The following is a 22,406-nucleotide window of genomic DNA, read 5'->3' on the forward strand; positions in this document are numbered from 1 at the left end:
TCGCCCATCACATAGTCCATGGTCTTCGCCAGTGGTTCTAGCTAGAAAGAAGAATGGGGGAGTTACGGATGTGCATGGACTTTCGAGAGATTAACAAGAGGACTATACGCGACTGGTATGCTCTCCCAAGAATAGAAGACATTTTGGAGTGCTTGTCTGGGGCGAAGTACTTTACGGTGTTGGATATGAAATCGGGATATCACCAGATAGAGATGGAGGAAGATCATAAAGAGCGAACAGCATTCACAGTAGGGCCATCGGCCACTTACCAGCGACTTATGGAAGAATGCCTGAGAGATCTTCATTTAAGTATTTGTCTCATATATTTGGGCGATCTGATTATTTTCTCTGACACTTTTGAGGAACATCTCCGTCGACTTGAAAGGGTACTTCAGAGGCTGAGAGAATGTGGTTTAAAGTTATCTCCAAGAAGAGCAGTATACCTGGGGCATATGATTTCGGAGGATGGATTTTCACCTGACCCTGGTAAGATCGAGAAAGTCCTTAATTGGCCTCAGCCAGAAGAAGTTCATTTTTGGGATTCGCTGGTTATTATAGAAAGTTTATCAGGGACTTTGCTAAGATTGCTAGACCGTTGAATGAACTATTACCAACATGTGCCAAGAAAAAGGGAAAGAAGGCAAAGACTAAAGCAAGTTCTATTTGGAAATGGAATGAAGCTGAGAATAATGCTTTTGGGAAGTTGAAGAAGTGTTTGTCCACTCCACCAGTACTTGTTTATGCTCAGCCCAACTTACCGTTTGAACTACATACCGACGCGTGTGGACAAGGGCCAGGAGCTGTGTTATACCAACGCCAGGAGGAGAATCTTCGGTTGATAAGCTTTGGCAGTAGAGGACTATCTAAGTCTGAGCGGAATTATCCTACCCATAAACTTCAATGACTACTTATATGGACAACGGTTCTCACAGTGTTCACGGACAACAACCCGTGTTAACATCGATGGGTCTCAGCGCTGGCTGCTTTCGACTTCGATATTTACTATCGCACAGGAAAAACTCTGATGCAGACGCCCTCTCAAGATTACCTATCACCATGGATATATTAACCAGTCCATAACTTCACCACATACGCATATAAGAGCTCGAGCCTATCTTCTCCCGCCCAGGTTGTAGATGAACTAGATGATCCTTGCGTGGGTGAAATAGGAAAATGACATCAAAAGACTGGAGAAAAGCTCATCGTCAAGATGTATTACTTCGACCTTGGATGCAGTTGATATCGAAATACAAGCGACCAAGCCGTCATGATTTCCCTAAGAGGAAGGAGAATTCTCAGATGCTAGCAGTTTGACCGCCCGTTGTCAGTATAATGTGACCTGGTGGGGTGTGTTGCTTGGTGTCTTCGGCGGCATGCTTCAGTGATATAGAACTATAAAAAAAGGGCAACAGTTCCACTATACAAGAAGACACAACATGAATATACACCTCGCACTACATACAGGCAACACACCGTATACATGGGAGGCCGTCCTTGCATGACCATAGCTGTTAATAGGACGTTAATTAATCAAACAAAAAAACAAACCATGCGTCGTGGAGTTCTGTTCAAGGAAGTCACAGAGGCGTTGAAATACAGCTACCAGCTGGTTTTTCCCTCTTTATATATACAGAAAGCTTTAAAAGGACTCCATGGTGACTTTGGACATCCTGGAAGGGTCAGAGTGTTATGTCTTCTCAGAGACAGATTTTTCTGGCCGAACATGACAAAGGATGTGGAGAATTAATAACTGTTCTCGTTGCATCAGAGCGAAGTCGTCTACACATGAACGTGTACCGTTGGTCGGAATTTATACACCTCATCCACTCGAGTTAGTTTGTATGGATTTTCTGTCATTAGAATCATGTAAAGGAGGATTTGCCAATGTACTTGTGGTTACGGACCACTTTACGAAATATGCACAGGCGTTTCCAACTCGTGATCAGAACGCGAAGACTAAGGCTGAAACTTTATACAACAATTTCATTGTCCACTACGGAATACCACGACGTATCTATTTAGATCAAGGGCCAAACTTTGAAAGTGAAGTCATTGCTGAGTTATGTGATCAGTTGGGGACGATGGAGAAGTCTCTTACAAAACGCCATAACACCCCATTGGGAACGGGATTACGGAACGTTTTAACCGTACCCTCATTATAGCATGTTGCGGACATTGAAGCCTGAGCAGAAGAACTGGAAAGCATATATCCCACCACCTGTACATGCTTATAACTACACGAAAGCTCGCCATGAATCTACCAAAGTATCGTCCGGAAACGTTCTACCTGATGTTTGGTAGGGAGCCTCGGTTACACTTGGATATTGTGTTTGGTTTGGGTAGTCTTATTAATGACCCTTTCTGATTACACCAATAACCTCAAAGAACGATTAACCTACAGCTACGACCTAGCATCAAAGATGTCGTTTTAAAGTCTAAGAGAAGACAAAAGGCATATTATGACTTGAAGGTTTGAGGATCCCCAGTCAAAGTTTGGAGATAGAGTTTTGGTTAAAAAGTTGGCGTTGGCATTCGATGGGAAGCATAAATTGGAAGACACTTTGGGAGGAAGATGCTTACATCGTCATTAACCATCCAAACTTTAACATTCCATTATTTGTTGTAGAGCCTGAATCTACAGAAGGAAGAACAAGGACGATGCACAGAAACCTACTGCCTATAGGATACATTCCTTGTGAGGATATAGATGGATAGTGAGGATGTTCACACTGAGGTCAAAACTTTTGAATCATTACCGGAACCGACCCTTGCAGATCCTGATAGCTCTGATATGGAGGATGAAGATGTTGTATTGGTGCCTTGTACAGCTGGCAGTTCGGAGTTAGATGATGAGGAAGGCGATAAGGCAGTGCAGGGACCAGATGACGATCATGGCTCTCCTGTACTTGCCGCTGGTCCGCCTGGTGACGACCAGTTTCTAGTGAGAAGGGAGGACTAGTAGATGATACCAATATACCAGATATTCCAGAGGCAGCTACTAGAGGTCGTACTGATGACACAGTTGTCATCCAAACTGAAGTCGATTCAGATGACATAAGTCTCTCTTATAGAGGAGGAACAGGTAAACAGAGCGTTCCGTGCCTCTTCCCAGGCGATCCACACGATCATCGAGACCACCACCGTGGCAAACCTCGGGGATTTCGTGATGGGACGACTGAAGAATATCAATATTGATATATCAACGTGGAAACAGAAGTCGATCTACACGGATTCGCCGAATAAGTAGAGCCCGCCGTACCGTACAGATATGAAACCTAGCCGATATGATTTAAGAAACAAACTGTAAATTTATCAACTCACCTGATAAGAAACGAATTTATCCAATTTTTTTTAATCTGCACTAATCTAGACAAGAACATTTAATTACGAAAACTACAACTAGCATGAACCGGCCGCGATGACGAGGTTGTTCTAGCGACTAAAATGAGTGCCACGGAGATGTTTATGTAGATATCGCAAACGTTCGTATTACTTGTTATATACTTGCACATCTTCCTTCTCATAGCACACAAGAACCACAGTAAAATCCAATATGACACATGATTTTGTCAAGTGACCTCCATCATTGTGTTTCCTTTTTTATAAATGAATTGTGACGCATTTTGACGAGCTATGACGTTGTGACTTTTTTTCGAGAATTTATGTTATAGATGAGAAAACATTAGTTTGAGGAATTTTGATGTATCCATTCCTTAAATTACAGTTTGACCAGCATCACATAAATTTGATGTTTAAATAATCAGATTATATTTCGCGTGATTGGCAAATAGTAAGGAGAATTTACATTCTTGGGAAACTTTGTCACGATACTGACAAGTAAACTTAAAGCAAAACGGTTTTAACTCAAAATTACAAAACTCTAAATTTCATTAAAACGTCATAATAATAACGGTACCCGGTATGTGATAAATGCAAAAAACACCCATATGCGTTGATCTGACGGGTCGGATCGCACTCGTTTGTTGCGCAGATGGAAATATTAATATGTCCAAAAAAACGTGACGAAAGAAGACTCTGAAAAAGTAGGTATTAAATTGTTGTTTCGAAGTTAGTTTTATTCAAAGGTTTTACCTAAAATTATTACAATTATTAATGTACATTGTTTTCATATCATGTATGTTCATCATCATTGTCGGTGACCCACGGTTGATTACACTACACTACGCTACACTTTCCTCCATGGGACAGCTCGATCTCATAGCACCGCTTCAATGACGTCACTCTATAAATAGAAAACCATACTTTGAAATGGAGAGCAACGGTTTTTGAAAATTCTTCGGTTTGGATGGATATTCTTATATTTATTAGACATATTCAATATTTTGAGAGCCATTTGACCTTTTAGCAGATTTCTATTTGATTGCCGAGATAATGCCATATTTCATGATGCTGTACCAGTTTGCTCCTTAGTATACTTTTTATTGGGTTATTGAACGTTCCATGCTTTCAAAACAGCTTGTATTCATTCAGTAGTATGTTGTTTGTACATCTATAGCAGGATTTGAACCAACTGAACACCGTAACTTTAGAGCCTCCAGTAAAATTGAGGTGTCCAGGATCGAACCCCAGAATGGCAAACTACTATGTATCGGTTGCACCTATTTAAGGTTTCATAGTATTAACCTGAACGTTTTGTGGGACCTGCAGTGCAGAAGAAAACACAAAGGCTTAGTATTTAGGTGATAATAAATATGTTTAGAAGCTAGTTGATTTTTCCTTTAAACATACATTTGTTTGAGCTTATTTGAACGGAAAACAACATTTCATACACTATCATACACTTTCTCGGTGCAACTATTCTGGTTGTTCGTTTCGCATGTGCTCTTTAATTATATTCGATAATTAACAAATTGGCAATGCATGCGTTTGATGATGGTCTTTCAGTTTAGTCGTTAAACAGAAACGCAGTAAGTCTGTCCTAACACTGTAATTTACTAGACAGTCTTTGTTAATCCGGGGGTAGGATCATATTGTCAGTCAAATCGTCAAAGTTTTATACCAATTGGTATCATACTTGTGGATCGATACAAGATGCACCATATATAGCTGTTTATTTTCGTGAGTAGGCCACATATTTTCCTGAGAACGCCTATATTTTCGTGAGAGCCTATATTTTCGTGAGTAAAGCCTATATTTGCGTGATTTCACGGGAAATTTGATTTGATAACGAAAATTAGAGACGGGCACTAAAGAAAGAGATTGAGTCACATATAACTGTACTGTACCCTGAAGACCAAATCCGAAACAAAATCCACTAAACTTAAATTTTCTCAGGTTCACTTTAATTTTGATACCAGTAAATTACCAGCTATACGGTAAAGAACAAATCTGAAAATTGTAAATAAATGACAACAGAGATAAGCGCAAGAAGTTATGAAAATCCCTACTTGTACTGTATACAGCCCCAACAATTATTTCTAAGAAACGACGATAGAATTTTGCGTAATTTGATACAAAGACTTGAGAGAAGGGAATTACACGTCTGATAAGTTTAAAACAAGTTAAGGCTAAAACAGTTTCTCTGGACTCTTTCCTGGTGGGGAGAGATTTATATATATATAGGATGGGTAACGTCTAATTACATACATTACCAATTGCACAATCAATATTCAAATAGCCGTGATATATCTTATAAGTCATCAAAAGGAACGAGTTCATGTGCTTAGACATATATGCATGTAGCAAACGGTTGTAGCGGGACTTTCATTTGGTCTGGACAGTTATTGTAGGAAATATTATAAAAAGCAATATTTTGATGTAGATGTCTTCTTTCAATGAGAGGTACAATACCAATTTCATTATATAATATAATGTATTTATACGTAATGAGTTGAATTGACTCCAAGAGATCACATGCTGCCTGGATACAATATGACCACACGATACTAGCATATTCAAGAATAGTTCGTATAAATTTGCTTGTTTGTTTGATTAATGAACGCCCTATTAACGACCAGGGTTATGTAAGGACGGCCTCCAATGAATGCGGTGTGTAGTGTGTATGCAGTGCGAGGTGCGTGTTTTGGGAGACTGCGGTATGTTCGTGTGTTGTGTCCTCTTGTATAGTGGAACCGTTGCCCTTTTTATAGTGTTATATCACTGAAGCATGCCGCCGAAGATACCAAGCAAAACACCCCATCGGTCACATTATACTGACAACGGGCGAAGCAGTCGTCCCACTCCCGTTATGCTGAACGCTAAGCAGGAGCAGAAACTATCACTTTTATGGACTTTAATGTGTCTCGGCCAGGGGACAGACCCCAGAGCCTTCCTCACAGCGGCGAGCGCTCAACTCAAGGCCAAAAGTGAGGTGGTGTCAAAGGAGACGTTAGGAAGAAAATAGTAAGTTAGGAAGAAAGAAAAGATAAGATCCTTAAAATAGTCGCCTTTTTTCATGCAATAGGGGCAGCATCATTAGCACGTATTGTGTATATGTAGTTGTTAAATACTTTCTTTCAATTTTGTATTTCATTTTGAGTATATTTATATTTTATATACTTTTTCATAAACAGAAAAAAATATATGAGTTGACCAATTAGCTGTAGAATTAAAGAAGGGACCAAGATATTTGTGGTAAGTTATTGTAATATTATTGAAGACCAGATTAGGATGTAAACTCTGGGAACCAAACCGCCTTGAAAATAAAAGAGATACGCTTTTTCGGATTAAATACAATTCCCCAAGCGTATCTGCCCACAAAGACATTTTTACTTTAATTTTGATACCAGTAAATTACCAGCTATACGGTAAAGAACAAATCTGAAAATTGTAAATAAATGACAACAGAGATAAGCGCAAGAAGTTATGAAAATCCCTACTTGTACTGTATACAGCCCCAACAATTATTTCTAAGAAACGATAGAATTTTGCGTAATTTGATACAAAGACTTGAGAGAAGGGAATTACACGTCTGATAAGTTTAAAACAAGTTAAGGCTAAAACAGTTTCTCTGGACTCTTTCCTGGTGGGGAGAGATTTATATATATAGGATGGGTAACGTCTAATTACATACATTACCAATTGCACAATCAATATTCAAATAGCCGTGATATATCTTATAAGTCATCAAAAGGAACGAGTTCATGTGCTTAGACATATATGCATGTAGCAAACGGTTGTAGCGGGACTTTCATTTGGTCTGGACAGTTATTGTAGGAAATATTATAAAAAGCAATATTTTGATGTAGATGTCTTCTTTCAATGAGAGGTACAATACCAATTTCATTATATAATATAATGTATTTATACGTAATGAGTTGAATTGACTCCAAGAGATCACATGCTGCCTGGATACAATATGACCACACGATACTAGCATATTCAAGAATAGTTCGTATAAATTTGCTTGTTTGTTTGATTAATGAACGCCCTATTAACGACCAGGGTTATGTAAGGACGGCCTCCAATGAATGCGGTGTGTAGTGTGTATGCAGTGCGAGGTGCGTGTTTTGGGAGACTGCGGTATGTTCGTGTTGTGTCCTCTTGTATAGTGGAACCGTTGCCCTTTTTATAGTGTTATATCACTGAAGCATGCCGCCGAAGATACCAAGCAAAACACCCCATCGGTCACATTATACTGACAACGGGCGAAGCAGTCGTCCCACTCCCGTTATGCTGAACGCTAAGCAGGAGCAGAAACTATCACTTTTATGGACTTTAATGTGTCTCGGCCAGGGGACAGACCCCAGAGCCTTCCTCACAGCGGCGAGCGCTCAACTCAAGGCCAAAAGTGAGGTGGTGTCAAAGGAGACGTTAGGAAGAAAATAGTAAGTTAGGAAGAAAGAAAAGATAAGATCCTTAAAATAGTCGCCTTTTTTCATGCAATAGGGGCAGCATCATTAGCACGTATTGTGTATATGTAGTTGTTAAATACTTTCTTTCAATTTTGTATTTCATTTTGAGTATATTTATATTTTATATACTTTTTCATAAACAGAAAAAAATATATGAGTTGACCAATTAGCTGTAGAATTAAAGAAGGGACCAAGATATTTGTGGTAAGTTATTGTAATATTATTGAAGACCAGATTAGGATGTAAACTCTGGGAACCAAACCGCCTTGAAAATAAAAGAGATACGCTTTTTCGGATTAAATACAATTCCCCAAGCGTATCTGCCCACAAAGACATTTTTCTGAGATCAGAATTCATGTCTGTCTTACTCTGTAAGTGTATATAATGATATATCATCAGCAAACATTTTTATACTGAAATTTTCAGTTAATACCATACAAACGGTCACCTGATATTTGATACAAATTAATTACCGTATTCGACCTAATAAGCGTCTAGGAGTTTTACTAAAGGACATAAACGTAAACGTGTGTGTAAAATGAGTTTCACGAATGTGTGTAACTATGCACGTAAACCTAGGAGTAGACGTAAAATTTGCGTGTGATATCATATTGTAACACGGCATTTGATTGGCTAAAGACACTTGGAACACGGCCAAAGTAGACTGAGTTTACATTTCGTAATTGATGTAGCTTTGATTAGCAGTTATATTATTGAAAAAAAACATATACTAGTAATTTAGATCTAATGAAAAAAAAATCTAGGTCCTGCAGGTAGGGCGTTAGAATTGTACCTGCTGCCCCTATTGCATGATCGTAAAAGGCGACTAAATTTAGGATCTTATCTTTTCTCTTCTTCCTAACTGACTTTATCTTTCCTAATGCCTCCCTTGGCACCGCCTCACTTTTGGCCTTGAGTTGAGCGTTCGCCCCTGTGAGGAAGGCTCTGGGTTCTGTCCCCTGGCCGAGACACACCAAAGTCTATAAAAGTGGTAGTTTCTGCTCCTGCTTAGTGTTCAGCATACAGGGAGTGGGACGACTGGTTCGCCCGTTGTCAGTATAATGTGACCGGGTGGGGTGTGTTGCTTGGTGTCTTCGGCGGCATGCTTCAGTGATATAGCACTATAAAAAGGGCAACAGTTCCACTATACAAGAAGACACAACACGAACATACCGCAGTCTCCCAGTACACTCACCTCGCACAACATACACGCAACACACCGCATACATGGGAGGCCGTCCTTACATGACCATAGCTGTTAATAGGACGTTAATAAATCAAACAAACAAACAAACAAACTAATAAAAATCTAGCGTAATTGTACACTGATACATGTACATATAGTTAAATGTATGGCAAGCCAAGTTACTTTTTATGCCGAATCCGATATGGGGGATTCTATTTCCCGATATCGGAAATTCTATTGCCGATATCGAAAATTAAATTTACCATATCGGAAATTCTATTACTATTCGGCCAGCTTCAAAATGGCCCCTATGTGTGCTAGTGAAGGACTGCCTCAGTAAATCACTCGGGCACAATTTTCATGATTGCAATTATGTTTCTTGAAAAGTCAGTCAGCGTGCTTCGTCCTTCGTCGTGCATAAAACTTTTACTTATAAAACGCTACTCCTCCTTAACGCTTAAAAATGTTATAAAACACCATAAAGGGAGGACTATCATATATTATACAAACTGGTTAGGTTTGACCCCTTGGAAAAGAGGAGCGGGGCTCAGAAGGGGGATTTGATGAAATTTGGCTTTAAAAGCCTACTCCTCCTTAGCCCTTGAATGGTTTAATGCATCCATATTTGTATCATTGGGGAAGGACAATCATATTTAATATAAACGAGTTAGGTCCGACCGTTGGGGACAGAGGGGCGGGGCTCAGAAGGGGGAACTTTAGGTGAGGACAATCATATTTTATAAAGGACCGAGGTAAGACCCATGGGGATAGTACGGCGGGGGTCCAAAATGGGAGCTTTACTGAAATTTGACTTTAAAATCTGACTCCTCCTTAATCCTCGAATGGGTAACAACCATATATGGATGAAGGGCTACCAAGTTTGTTCAACAAATGACATTTACCTATTCCTCGAAACTTACATATTCAGCTAAGGAGTTCCTTGTATTGTTGATATTAATTGGTAACACTACTTTATACTGTGACCTTGTTGTTTTGTGCCATCAGTCAGATGACCGTTAAGGCCCATGGGCCTCTTGTTTAAATTGAAATAAATTACCCTGCCGTTATACCGTGATAAAACAGAATAAAATCAATTCTATAAAACAACTGACAGTCGGTCATTGTTTCCCTTGAACCATGCATCTACCCTATTGAAATGTGAAAGCGCAAACGTTTAGTGTAATCAAGTAAAACGTTCATTGGTCATTAATTTTCCTCGTTTGAACCTCAGACTAATTCTGTTTCATCAAAGTGGCGACATAACTGATAGCACATTTAGATTTAGAATATTGAACAACATGTGTACCTACTGCTCATAGATAACGAACGAATCCAATAGTAGTTGTGTAGGAGATTAGACATCGTATAAAGCAAAACTATCTGTACAAGTTAAATATTATCATCCCGAAGAACAGTGTGAAGTGAACATCATGTATACACTGTTCCCCTTGCTACTGGTGTTGGTCTCCGGAAATGGATTATATGGGCAGGAACTAGACCAGGATAGACAATGGCAAGAGGTCATGGCATCACGAATTAGTCACATTGAAAGCCTTGTAAGCTTGAAAGATCAACGAATCGATCAGCTTGAAACTAAATTACAAAATCAAGCTTCTGAAATATTGACGCTTCGACGTTTGATAGAGGGCAAAGATACGGTTGTGGCAAAGCTAGTTAGGCAATTTGCAGATTTACAGAAACGTGCGGATAATTCTGATGATGACGCCTTTGGCGAAAGCCTGCCAACGCTAATCCCAGGAGAATTCCATACTATGACCAACTCTACTAATGATGTTGAGGACGATGAATTAAGTGTGCTAACACCGAGCAACGAACGTGGAGAAGTCCGAACCAAAAAGAAGCCGGCAGTGTCTGATCTAGTGCGGAGATCGCCAAAATTAAGTCGTATGTTTTTGTCTGAATTTCCATGTTTTAATGTGACATTTTCAAGGCCAAATCTATTTGATATTAACATCTAACAAGAATTCCACTTGGATGGGTCGCCTGCCCAGCATAACAAAAAATAGTTATTTACAGTTAAAAATATTGTGAATTATTAGGTGAAGTTATCATGTCCCGTTACTCTTGCAAATATTGATGGATTTTGACTGGTATATAACCCATATAAGGTCTTATCGATATTAAGCAATACACCAAATTTGGTTGAAATCGGATAATAATTACTAAAATTATCAAGCGGAAACCATGTTTAAAGGATTTTAAAGTCCCGTAACTCTTGTAAATATTGACGGATTTTGACCAGTATCAAAGCCATATAAGATCTCACTGATATAAAGCAATATACTAAATTTAGTTGAAATTGGACAATAAATACTAAAGTTATCGAGCGGAAATCATGGATTTATCTGTTTTAATGAATTTAAAGCCCCGTAAATCTTGCAAATATTGACGGATTTTGACCATTATCGAAATCCACCGATATCTCATTGATATAAAGCAATATACCAAATTTGGCTGAAATCGGACAATAAATAAGTAAGTTATCGCACGGAAACCGTACGCCGACGCCGACACCTACGACGCCGACGCCGACATATTGATAACTTAGTGTCGCCCCTGCCTTGCAGGCGACACAAAAATTACAAGTGACGAAGGAAGACCCAAAATAAAAATCAAATTGCTGTTTTGAAGTTAGTTTTATTCAAAGGTATTGCATAAAATTATTACATTATTACATCCTTATCATATAAAGTATGTTTATCATATTTGTTCCATTTGATGTCAACATTTGGTTGGACCACAAATTAAATACGGTCAACCGTTCATGATTGCGAATTGATGAATTCACATTTATTTTTTAAATGACAAAGACGCGATAATTAAGAGATTTATGGAAGGTATATTTCATTAAGTAACACAATTTAAATCATGCAAATGGACATTTTTATCACATAAACTCATGTTTGACTCACAGGTGTCGCGCCTCAACTACCTATCGCCTTCCACGCCTATCTTTCATCAACTGTAACACTTGGGTCTCATGCCACAGTAGTATTTGACCACGAGGCACTGGATCAGGGGGATGGATACAACCCAAGTGAGGGAATATATACCGTACCGGAATCTGGAACTTACGTCATCACATGGACCATGGTATGCTACGTTCATAACGCATTTCAAACTCTATTAATTGTAAACGGAGCGACGACAGGGATGTCCTGGGCAGATTCGGAGGAAATACATGATTTTCACCAAGTAACTGGGACGGTTGTTATTTACCTGAATCAGGGGGATCATCTGTATATTCGTATGGGACAAATATATCACAGTAAAATCTACAGCAGTCCTACCTACTCCCAACCAACGTTTTCAGGATGGAAACTCTATTAAAGGATTTAAGGTTTTGTCAACATCCAATAATAATTTTTTGAAAAATAAAAATGTTCTAAATAGACGAACGTGTATTTTGTTCTTTCAAAAAAACTTGTTTTGTAATGGTAGAACTTTTGAATAGCATTTTTCAAAATATCATATTGTGTAATTACGACATGAATATTAGATCTTAAATGAATGTTCATTCCACAAACCATTTTTAGCTCACCTGGCCCGAAAGGCCGGTGAGCTTGTGTCATGGCACGTCGTCCTTCCGTCGTCCGTCAACATTTCCTTTCAATCGCTACTAGTCAAAGAGTTCTACGACCCTGCAGGTATGGCGTTAGAATTGTACCTGCTGTTCCTATTGCATGATCGTAAAAGGCGATTGAATTTAGGATCTTTTCTATTATCTTCTTCCTAACCAACTTTGTTCTTCCTAACGTCTCCCTTGACACCGTCTCACTTTTGGCCTTCTGTAAAGGCAGACATCTGTTCCGACTCTCTTTCAGTTATTTAAGCTCTGAAATCAAGAAACCACAGAAACGCTCTAATCCAAAAATTTTTAATCCGAACATTTCGATTATCTGGTAAAACACCAGTTACTTACCTCTGGATTCCCAGTCATGTGGGTATAAAGGGGAATGAAAAGGCCGATAAAGCAGCTAAGACTACTTCGTCTAGCACAAACAGATTTGAAACTACCATACACTGACTTCAAACCTCCAATTCAGTTAGCCATCAAACACCATTGGCAACAAAGGTGGTCTACCGAAACAAACAAACTATTTAAGATACAACCTACACTTAATCCTAAATTACCCAGTCGGAGAGACCGTAAAGAGGAAATTGTTCTCTCTCGGCTTCGAACTGGACCCCTATATCTTACACATTCCTATTTGTTGAGAGGGGAGGATCCTCCTACATGCTATGCATATGATTCTCCTCTCACAATGGAACATATTTGAGTGGACTGTATTGATTTTAAACATATAGGAGATAAATATTATAATGTCTCCAACATGGAGACTTTATTTCATGGCGTGAGGACACAGATAAGGGTATATGGGGCTCTATAAGTTGCTTTGTTGACGATCTCGTATATGACAAAAATATACCGCAGTCTCCCAAAACGCACACTTGTACTTCATACAATTTACACAACACACACATGGGAGTCTGTCCTTTCATGACCCTGGCTGTTAATAGGACGTTAATTAAATCAAACAAACAGACAAATTCATATATACTGTATACAATGTAAATTTCGCGGTTGGTTTATTATTGCGATATTCACGATTTTACTGAACTCCGCAAGTTCAAAACACCAGTGAAGTAATTGGTACATTATCGTTTTCAAAATAGCACCGCTCTCAAGCGATTATGTTAAACAATTTTTGCGAAGAATATTTTAATAACATTGTTAACACCATTAGTTTAGAGGTGTACCGCGAAATTAATCCCCCGCAAATAAATTCCGTTTACGAAACCGCGAGATATGGACCTAACGAATTTAAAGTGTTACACAATATTGAGACCTGTGAACACTTGTAAAAGGCTTTATCACATAACTGACCCGTCCAGTAATGTCATAAAGATCGTAAGACACACGTGTAATAACACGTTACATGTACAATGTAATATCGACGTCATGCTCAAAATATGACGTCACACGATTGTCTCGATAGACGGAAACGTCAAATCCGAGCCTGGTTTCGCCACTCTTATGTAGAAAAGGAATTGAAAGTTTTGTCTATATATTTGTCACATTACATAGCCACTCGTGTAATTTCCTCTGTATATACGATGCTGTTGTTGAACCTAACGCTCAATGTATTATCTGTAAACGATAACCAAATCACGAGATGTATGTGTATACGGAATAATGTTTGCCTCAACATGATTCTTTCGAAAATAAGTACAGACCGGATGTAACGTTAAGGTCAAAGAGCAAAAGACCAAATAATATACAATTAGGTTCAATTTGTCAACCACACCAGAGATATTTAAATTTCATTACCACCGAACATTAGGTAGAGTTCGTACTGGTGATGTAGCGTGAAGGAGGTGACAACCAATAAAACATACATCACAATATAAGATGCACGCCATCCTGCTCGTCGCTGGGTTATGGTTACTGATAACAGATGGTAAGTATGATCTTAGGTATGTCCTTATCAGTTATTCTGCCTAAATAGACTGGGTAGTTTCATGCGATATTTCGATATCATTAAATTTCATTTGTTACATTCATTTCTATTGGTTAGATCTTTGAGGTTATTTTTCCATAGACCGACAGAACAACGTCAAGAATAGTGATGTCATATATACAAAACGGTTTCGCATGGAACTTTAAAAGCGACACAGTCAGTGGCCAAACTGAATTATTGGATAAGATATCACAGCGCCACAACTCAATTTGTTTTATTGTAAAAGTAAGTAAAACCACTGAAATTGACGCATAATTAGTACATGAGTGGGTTATGTTAATTAAATTATAAGCATTATTCTCAATATCTTTTGAGGTTATTAAGTAATAGACAAAAAACGGACGGACATTCTTTTTCATAAAAACTTACAATGTAAATGTTTTTGTTTTACAAGTACAATTATCATTACAATTAAGAGATGGAAAAAAAATTGCAGAACTGGAAGAAATCATTATAAATACTTCTAAAGTGCATTGAAATGGGTACGCACGGTCAGGCCATGTTGAAAATTATAAGTTTATTTCACATTTGTACAGTGTTACTTGTAATTGTAAAGTGATTCCTGAAAGTATGCTTCCATCTAAACATACATAAGGCATAAAACGAGAATATTACAATGAATAAATTATGTATTGTAACCATATAAGGCATCATACATGTTTGACTGTCAATTTGAATGATTTTTACGACTTACGTTTACAAGCCAAAGTTATGGTCATATAAGTTACCCTATTTAGTTTAGTGTTTATTCTTTTAACATAGCAGATAATTACAAAAGTAATTATCTTGTTCTAACATTTCCAAATTGGTACAAACTTAAGCTAGTAAGCTATTCATTCTTAGTATTTAGAAAGCATAAATATATATTGTCACGTGTTGCTATGCCGGATTACGTAGCAACGTGTGTAAGATTATATTTATCTATCACATATTAACTAATGTTAACGGAAATACAGGCAAAACTCAATTTCGTTTCTTTCTATGAGAGGCGATATTCTGTATCTGAATATTACAGAGTTATCTGACCTTGTAGGTAGATATTGATTGTGACGTCATGTTATTACGAGCGTAACGTCATACTTTTTCCAGAGAAAACGACGTCGATTGCGCTCACAAAATAATGACGTAACCATCGATACGTACCCACAAGGGAGCTAACTCTTAACATTAAAAGACGGAATAAGGCTTAGATCGGATGTGACGCTTCTGTTTTCCGAGAAAATCGTACAACGTCACATTTTAAGTATGACCTCATCATAACATGTGACGTCACAATAATGTTATTACATGTGTGTCTTACGTTATGACTGTATGACATGATATTACGCAATATTACCATGGCAACAACACTGGATACACCAAGCATTACGATGGGTATGATTTCAAACACAATCACGAAAATTCCGTGCGATATGTTTGAATATCTATTGTCCAAAAAGAAAACATCAGCGGCATCTACGGATGTGTCTTTAGGTTTGACTGACTGTGACGTGAAGATTGTTTTAGGAATCCCTATTACTATGATAAGTCCAAAGCAGGAAAGTATCATGAAGATCATGCGACCCCTTGTCCAGATCTGTTTCAGTTTAGTAGGGTAGCAGACGGCGATAAACCTCTCCACCGCCATGATGGTCAATAATGTCTTTGAGAAGTATAATGGTAAAGGATACACATACCAGTAGAATACCGGCATCATGACAGGGTAAAGTCTGACGAGGGTCTCGCTATTGAAATACATGACGGCACGAGTAACTGACCCGAACAAGGCTAAAACAACATGCACCAAATCTGACGCTGTCAACAAAAAAATACAATAGTCGTCGTGTCCCATTTACCGACCTTTCGCATGGCGTGCATCATAACACTGTTGGTTACAATGCTTAAACAAGCCGTCGGGGGTACTGCCCAAAAATATAACACTTTCCAGTAAAACAGAAAGCCAGATGCGATACTCACAAATTTTGACGTCATGACTTCTGATGTGATCGGCAGCCCAAAGCTTAATCTCCGATGCAGCAGTTTCTTATAAAGCATGGGATTTGTTTATCGTCTTCAGTAGATATAGTAGCTCTGGTTGTTTATTACAGCTGAATAATTAGAAATATTAATAACATATCAAAATCGGCTAGAGTTTAACGGCCTTTTTACGACTTGTATCCTGTTCTGATACTTTCGAGCACAATGCGTGATTGAATTCATTTTCAAATATATGTGCTAACAGATATATGACCTAACGGACAAGACAGCTTCCCGTTTCTTTTCCGTTGGTAGCAGAAAATCACAACAACCTTAATTATGTCTAATCAGCACAATAGGTATGATATGAGGTCGTTTCTCGCCAGTGTAATTACATATTGCAGTATACTGTTCATAGGCTCATATTCATTAAAGGCCCAATACCTTTCCGAAACAAAAAATAACATTGATAACATAAGAAAATATATATATCGATGGCCTAAGATGATATAACAATATACCAACTAAGATTTCCTGTGTTCACTATGTTAACAGTGAAGATTTATTTCGCTGTGTTGCCGTCTGGCGCAGTAATAGTCAACTAACACTCGGTAATTAGGACGACAACGGGAAACATAATTCGACCCGCGTTATGATTGGTTTGGTTTGTTTAGTTTTACGTCCTATTAACAGCCAGGGTCATGTAAGGACGTGCCAGGTTTGTTGGTGGAGGAAAGCCGGAGTACCCGGAGAAAAACCACCGGTCAGCGGTCAGTACCTGGCAACTGCCCCACATGGGATTCGAACCCGCATCCCAGAGGTGGAGGGCTTGTGGTAATATGTCGGGACATCTTAACCACTCGGCCACCGCGGCCCCCCGCGTTATGAAAATGAACGTTCAATTTATTTAAATTTAATTATTCAGATTGTGGTGACAGGTGCTGTATTAATGGTTAGCTAAGAACTTTTGCGACTCTGCAAAATTATCTCGTTTTACATTCAAATTTTAAAAATCAAAAGCCGTTTTGGAAAGGTAGTGGGACTTTAACGAATTCTGTAAACGATTTTATTTTTGTTGCGACTTAATATTCGTGTTTTTATGACCTCAGTAATTTTCACGGAATTTCCTTTCGGAAACACTTTTTATTTTTTCAAGTGGGATTGTAAAACGAAATTGATATTTTTATAGGTTCTAAAGTTATTAACATACCGTTCATACTCCACTTACCATTACATTCTGAACAGTTTAATTTAGATAAATTCATGTGAATTTTCATAACGCGGGTCGTTTTATGTTTCCCGCCGTCGTCCTAATTACAGCACGTCGGTTGAATATCACTGTGGCAGACGGCGAAACAGCGAAATGGATCTTCACTGTTAACATACCTTACGCAGGGAATCTAGCATTTGGTCGGTGTTATAACATCCTCTTAGGCCATTCATATGCATTTTCGTATATCATTATTGTTTTTATGAAACTTTTAATTTTTTGTTTCTCAAAAGGGAGTGGGCCTTTAAGTTTAGAAATATCATTTTTTTATTGATTTTATATAACTATCATTTCATAATTGACATTTTGAAAAATTAAATCGATGTAGCCTGTCGACTGTAGGTTATTCTTATTAGGAAAAAGGAAATAAAAGTATAATTTTGTCTCACAAAGCTGGACATTATCCTCTTTTTTCAACTCCTCATAACTCGATCGGAACTCCGGCCTTACCTTCATTTTATGTCATACCATGACCATGTAACTCCAAGCCCCAGGATCATGAAACAGTCTTAGTGTTTGCTTAGCTAATCAAATATTGACAAACTTTTTGTAGCGTCATCTGTGATTGGCCAAGTCTGTACTTAAGACTGTTTTAGATTTAAGACCTTTTCATGATCTTGTGGCCAGGCCTCGGGATCATGAAACAATCTTATGTCCAAACCTGTCTTAAGTTTAGCCTTAGCCAATCAAAGATGACGTTACAAAAAGTTACGTCATTTCTGATTGGCTAATCCTTAACATAAATCTAAGATTGTTTCATGATCCTGGAGCCAGGTGTCTAAAACAAGACAATACATCTTAATGGAGACGGCCGTCACAGGCCCATAATTCAAATTCTTCGATTGGATAATTTCCATAAAGTTTCATTCAGGATTTCCAAATGTTTGTTTCGAGACTAATCATGTTTGTTTTATTAGATAACATTTAAACTTTGTTTTTCATAACCAGTGGAACTGGGATCTGCCCAAGAAGACGCTGTATGTAACTCGTACAGAGCCATACAGAGACTGTATTGTTTGGAGATTAGACAACCTACACCAAGCGAAGCAGAAAAATTATTCGGCAATGGCTATTTCACCAGGGAAGGTTTGGCAGTTTTTCTTCATATCTGGTGTAGGTAAGGCACAATAAGGCCTCATTATATCGAAGTCATCGCATCAACGGATCACGGCATGTTTCAGTGGTATAGCACTATAAAAGGGGCAACAGTTCCACTATACAAGATGACACAACATGAATTTACCGCAGTCTCCCAAAACACGCACCTCGCACAACATACAAGCAACACACCGCATACATGGGAGGCCGTCCTTACATGACCATAGCTGTTAATAGTACGTTAATTAGTCAAACAAACAAGTAAACGGAACCGTTTATATTATTCGAATGTTTTAGTTTACTTCAAAAAGCCAATGTGTTCTAAAGTTCATAACGGTCCGTGATTTCGCTTTGACATGTGTAACAATCTCATCCTGCAATTCACTAAAAACTCACGAAAATAAGCCATTCACGAAAATAAGCCATTCACGAAAATAAGCCATTCACGAAAATAAGCCATGCTAGAAAAAAACAAACAACTTGGTGAAAATGGTTTACCGGTATACGTAGTTGCATTTTAAATCAATATCTATCTCATTTTGTACATTGAATCTAGTTCACTGCTCCAGTACGAACAATGCATAGCGGATAACACGTACCACTGCATGAACCAGGTAGAACTGCGACAGCTACATCAGCAGAACGGAGGATTGTGTACGGCGGGCGGGCAGATCGACCCTCAAGTTACACCATGTAATACGTATTCATTATCAAAACAATAGTCTTGGTACTGTATAATTGTTTTATGCACTGAGTATTAAATTTCGCTTTTTAACGGTTAAGTTCATTTCCTCGAACTAAAAGATGCTAAGCTGCTGACAAATGATATTCTTTCTCTATCAAAAAATAGTAGTAGACGAATTGGTATTTTTCATCGGTTACAAAGGTTACTTCCTGAAAAGTTTGAGCAGCATTTGATTTTACTTTAAATTGAAAATCTTAAAAGTAATTAATTGCGTCCCGAAAAAAATCCATGGCACTATGTCCTTTATGGAATGAAGTTCTAACTGCATTTGAAAATAAATCATTTTAAATTATTTTTGTATTGATAAGACATATGTACATACGGTTAAACATCAATTATTGGTCAAATGATAAGTATCGTTTATGCTCTGCCTGCGGTGGGGCATTTTTAAATACCCGCGAATAGCATAAGTAGAAAATAAGATAACCCGCATAGCTCATCACTGAACATTGTGAAGTATTAAATGCGCCAACATTTCTCTCCATGACTAAGTATCAATGAGAAATGTTCCCCTGCGAAATTAAATACCGTGTAGCTGTTTTTTTACGCGGATTAAAATTTTAACGAAATCGGTTAAAATCGAATGAATCAAATTATATAGCTATCAGGGTGCATACGATTCAACCATTTCTCATTATTTTGGATCAAATTTTCGAGATCATAGCAATGTGCCGCGAAATCGAAAAAATACCATCCGTGCGAAAATAACAGGGTCTACATTAATTATATAGTATTCATGTTATCCATGGAGTTTGACATCCTGTTAGTTGGCTGTTTACAGTACTGGGGTCGCCAACACGGGCATGCTTGTAAATACAGTTGGAAAACTACTTTTCCGTTGTATTTCGAAACCTGAATTATTACCTACATATATTATTATATATTTCTATAATTGGCTTGTGTCATTAATATCCAACCATATTTGTATATTTAGATATAACAGTAACACCTCAGCACTGATTTTGATTTCATACCTACTATCGTTATAGCAGTATCCGTGTTGTTGTCAGTTTTACAGAGATTCCAGCGCCGAGCCATCAGTGGGGAGTGTGCCGAGTTCTGGAACAGCGCCTTTGATTCTTGCTATCCACTCGGAAGCAGTGAAACCCCAGACAGACCGAATCCTTCACTGGGCATCTCTGAGGGCATCGAGTGGTGGACAGCGTGCGTATAATAACCATTCAAGCTGACTCGTTAAATCCCTATCAAGAGAACTAAATAATTTAACTTAGACCACAGTGTTAAAATTTGTTACAAGTTTTGTAATGTATCATAAAACAGCTGAATATTAGTTAGCTATTGTGTTCTGTAATTAAAGTCTAGGTTCTCATATAACACTAGATAGAGTAAAAATATTAAGGTCCTTCAATTCAAACTCCAACCAGTGTAGCCATTTTGAAATCATGCGCATTTTGCACTAAAAAATCCTGAAATTCTAATGCTTTTACCTATTCATTATCATATGATATTTTGAACCTAAATCTGAATTTCTAAATTCATATCATGATTATCTAGGAATAATCATCTGTAAGAAAACTTTTTTACTTTTGAAATTCATAATTAGCCAGCCAATCAGCGCCGTGGTCAAAATTCTATCCTGGGCTTTTTTTCATTTAGTTTTATGTTCCCTCAACGACAAAATTCCATTAACAATCTGGAGTCAACTTTGACTGTCGATAGATTGACGCCAGGCTTGAATGAATGAACTGTTGCTTTTGGAAGTAATTTAAAAACTCATGGCACAACTCCTGTAAAGATGATGCACTGCCGACAAAACATAATGATACCCATTGTTTGGAACAATAATTTGTGTATAATCATGTGAATGTATATATGTCTTTTTAGCACAAGAATAATACATGTTTAAAATCATTGATTTTGCTTTTGATGCATGCGCAATCAGTACGCCATTCCATATTGGACAAACTGCCATGGGGGTTTTTTCCGGACGCAACTAATTAATTTTAATGTTTTTATTTTGAAAGTTAGATTGGAAGCTCAAACTTTTCACTTTTGGTAAAGGTGTAAAGTAAGTTACGTTTGTAAACGAAGGGAAATACTTATTCGTCTATTCCGGTTTTTGATAGAGACAAAATGCCATTTGTCAGCAGTGTACCATCTTTATATAACAAAAAAATATTTAATGTGAATTTGTTAGGATCCTTATAACGTGTGTTCCATTTGCAGACGGAGGAGAGAAACTATTCAATGCATCGTACAAATGGCGACACCAGCCGTTCCAGAAAATTGCGAAGGAACTGTCACAGATGCCAAAATCTTCGCAATATTCGACAACCTTTGGTCAGAACCCTACGGTATTGGAGCGCACGTCAACATATCGGAGTTTCTCGATCAGATTTAACTTCAGAACGCTGATGGTGATATTATTCTTTCGTCAGTTCTTGTATACAAAGATTTTGTTTCCCCATCAAGACGGATTTCCGTCTTTGAAATGCACTACGTGTACTCCTAATGTATCGTTTAAATAAAGTCCATTGAAGTCAGGCTACGTGTAGTTCTTGTTTTATTTAGAAATATTTCGTAGATAAACTTATCATATTTGGCAGATACTGCAGTACGTTTACTTACTCCAGAGCGTCCTTACTATTTTGTGATGCATCATTATCTTAAAACAAAGGATTTACAAGGTTAAAATCAAATAACGCGCGGATTTATTTTTCTTCTAAAATATGAATACACTAACACATTCTATCAATATTCTCCTGAGGTAAAAAGTCATGATAACTTAGAAAGTTAAGAGGCATAATATGATTTATTTAAGGAATACTAGTCA

At 37.8% G+C, this 22,406-nt stretch overlaps 2 protein-coding genes across 2 annotated transcripts; both read left to right on the top strand.

The window, feature by feature from the left end:
- The first annotated feature begins 9,996 nt into the window (after positions 1 to 9,996).
- On the top strand, positions 9,997 to 12,396 carry LOC138310703 (uncharacterized). Its single transcript, XM_069252035.1, has 2 exons — positions 9,997 to 10,905; positions 11,936 to 12,396. The coding sequence occupies exons 1-2, from the start codon at positions 10,431 to 10,433 to the stop codon at positions 12,349 to 12,351; spliced, it is 891 nt and encodes a 296-aa protein (XP_069108136.1). The 5' UTR covers positions 9,997 to 10,430; the 3' UTR covers positions 12,352 to 12,396.
- A 1,695-nt stretch (positions 12,397 to 14,091) lies between these two features.
- Positions 14,092 to 22,117, top strand: LOC138310447 (uncharacterized). The gene is made up of 5 exons (XM_069251670.1): positions 14,092 to 14,483; positions 18,718 to 18,886; positions 19,424 to 19,560; positions 20,623 to 20,776; positions 21,800 to 22,117. The coding sequence occupies exons 1-5, from the start codon at positions 14,435 to 14,437 to the stop codon at positions 21,972 to 21,974; spliced, it is 684 nt and encodes a 227-aa protein (XP_069107771.1). The 5' UTR covers positions 14,092 to 14,434; the 3' UTR covers positions 21,975 to 22,117.
- Positions 22,118 to 22,406: the final 289 nt, after the last annotated feature.

This window comes from Argopecten irradians, chromosome 16, assembly GCF_041381155.1.
Source record: "Argopecten irradians isolate NY chromosome 16, Ai_NY, whole genome shotgun sequence".
In the NCBI taxonomy this organism is placed as follows: domain Eukaryota; kingdom Metazoa; phylum Mollusca; class Bivalvia; order Pectinida; family Pectinidae; genus Argopecten; species Argopecten irradians.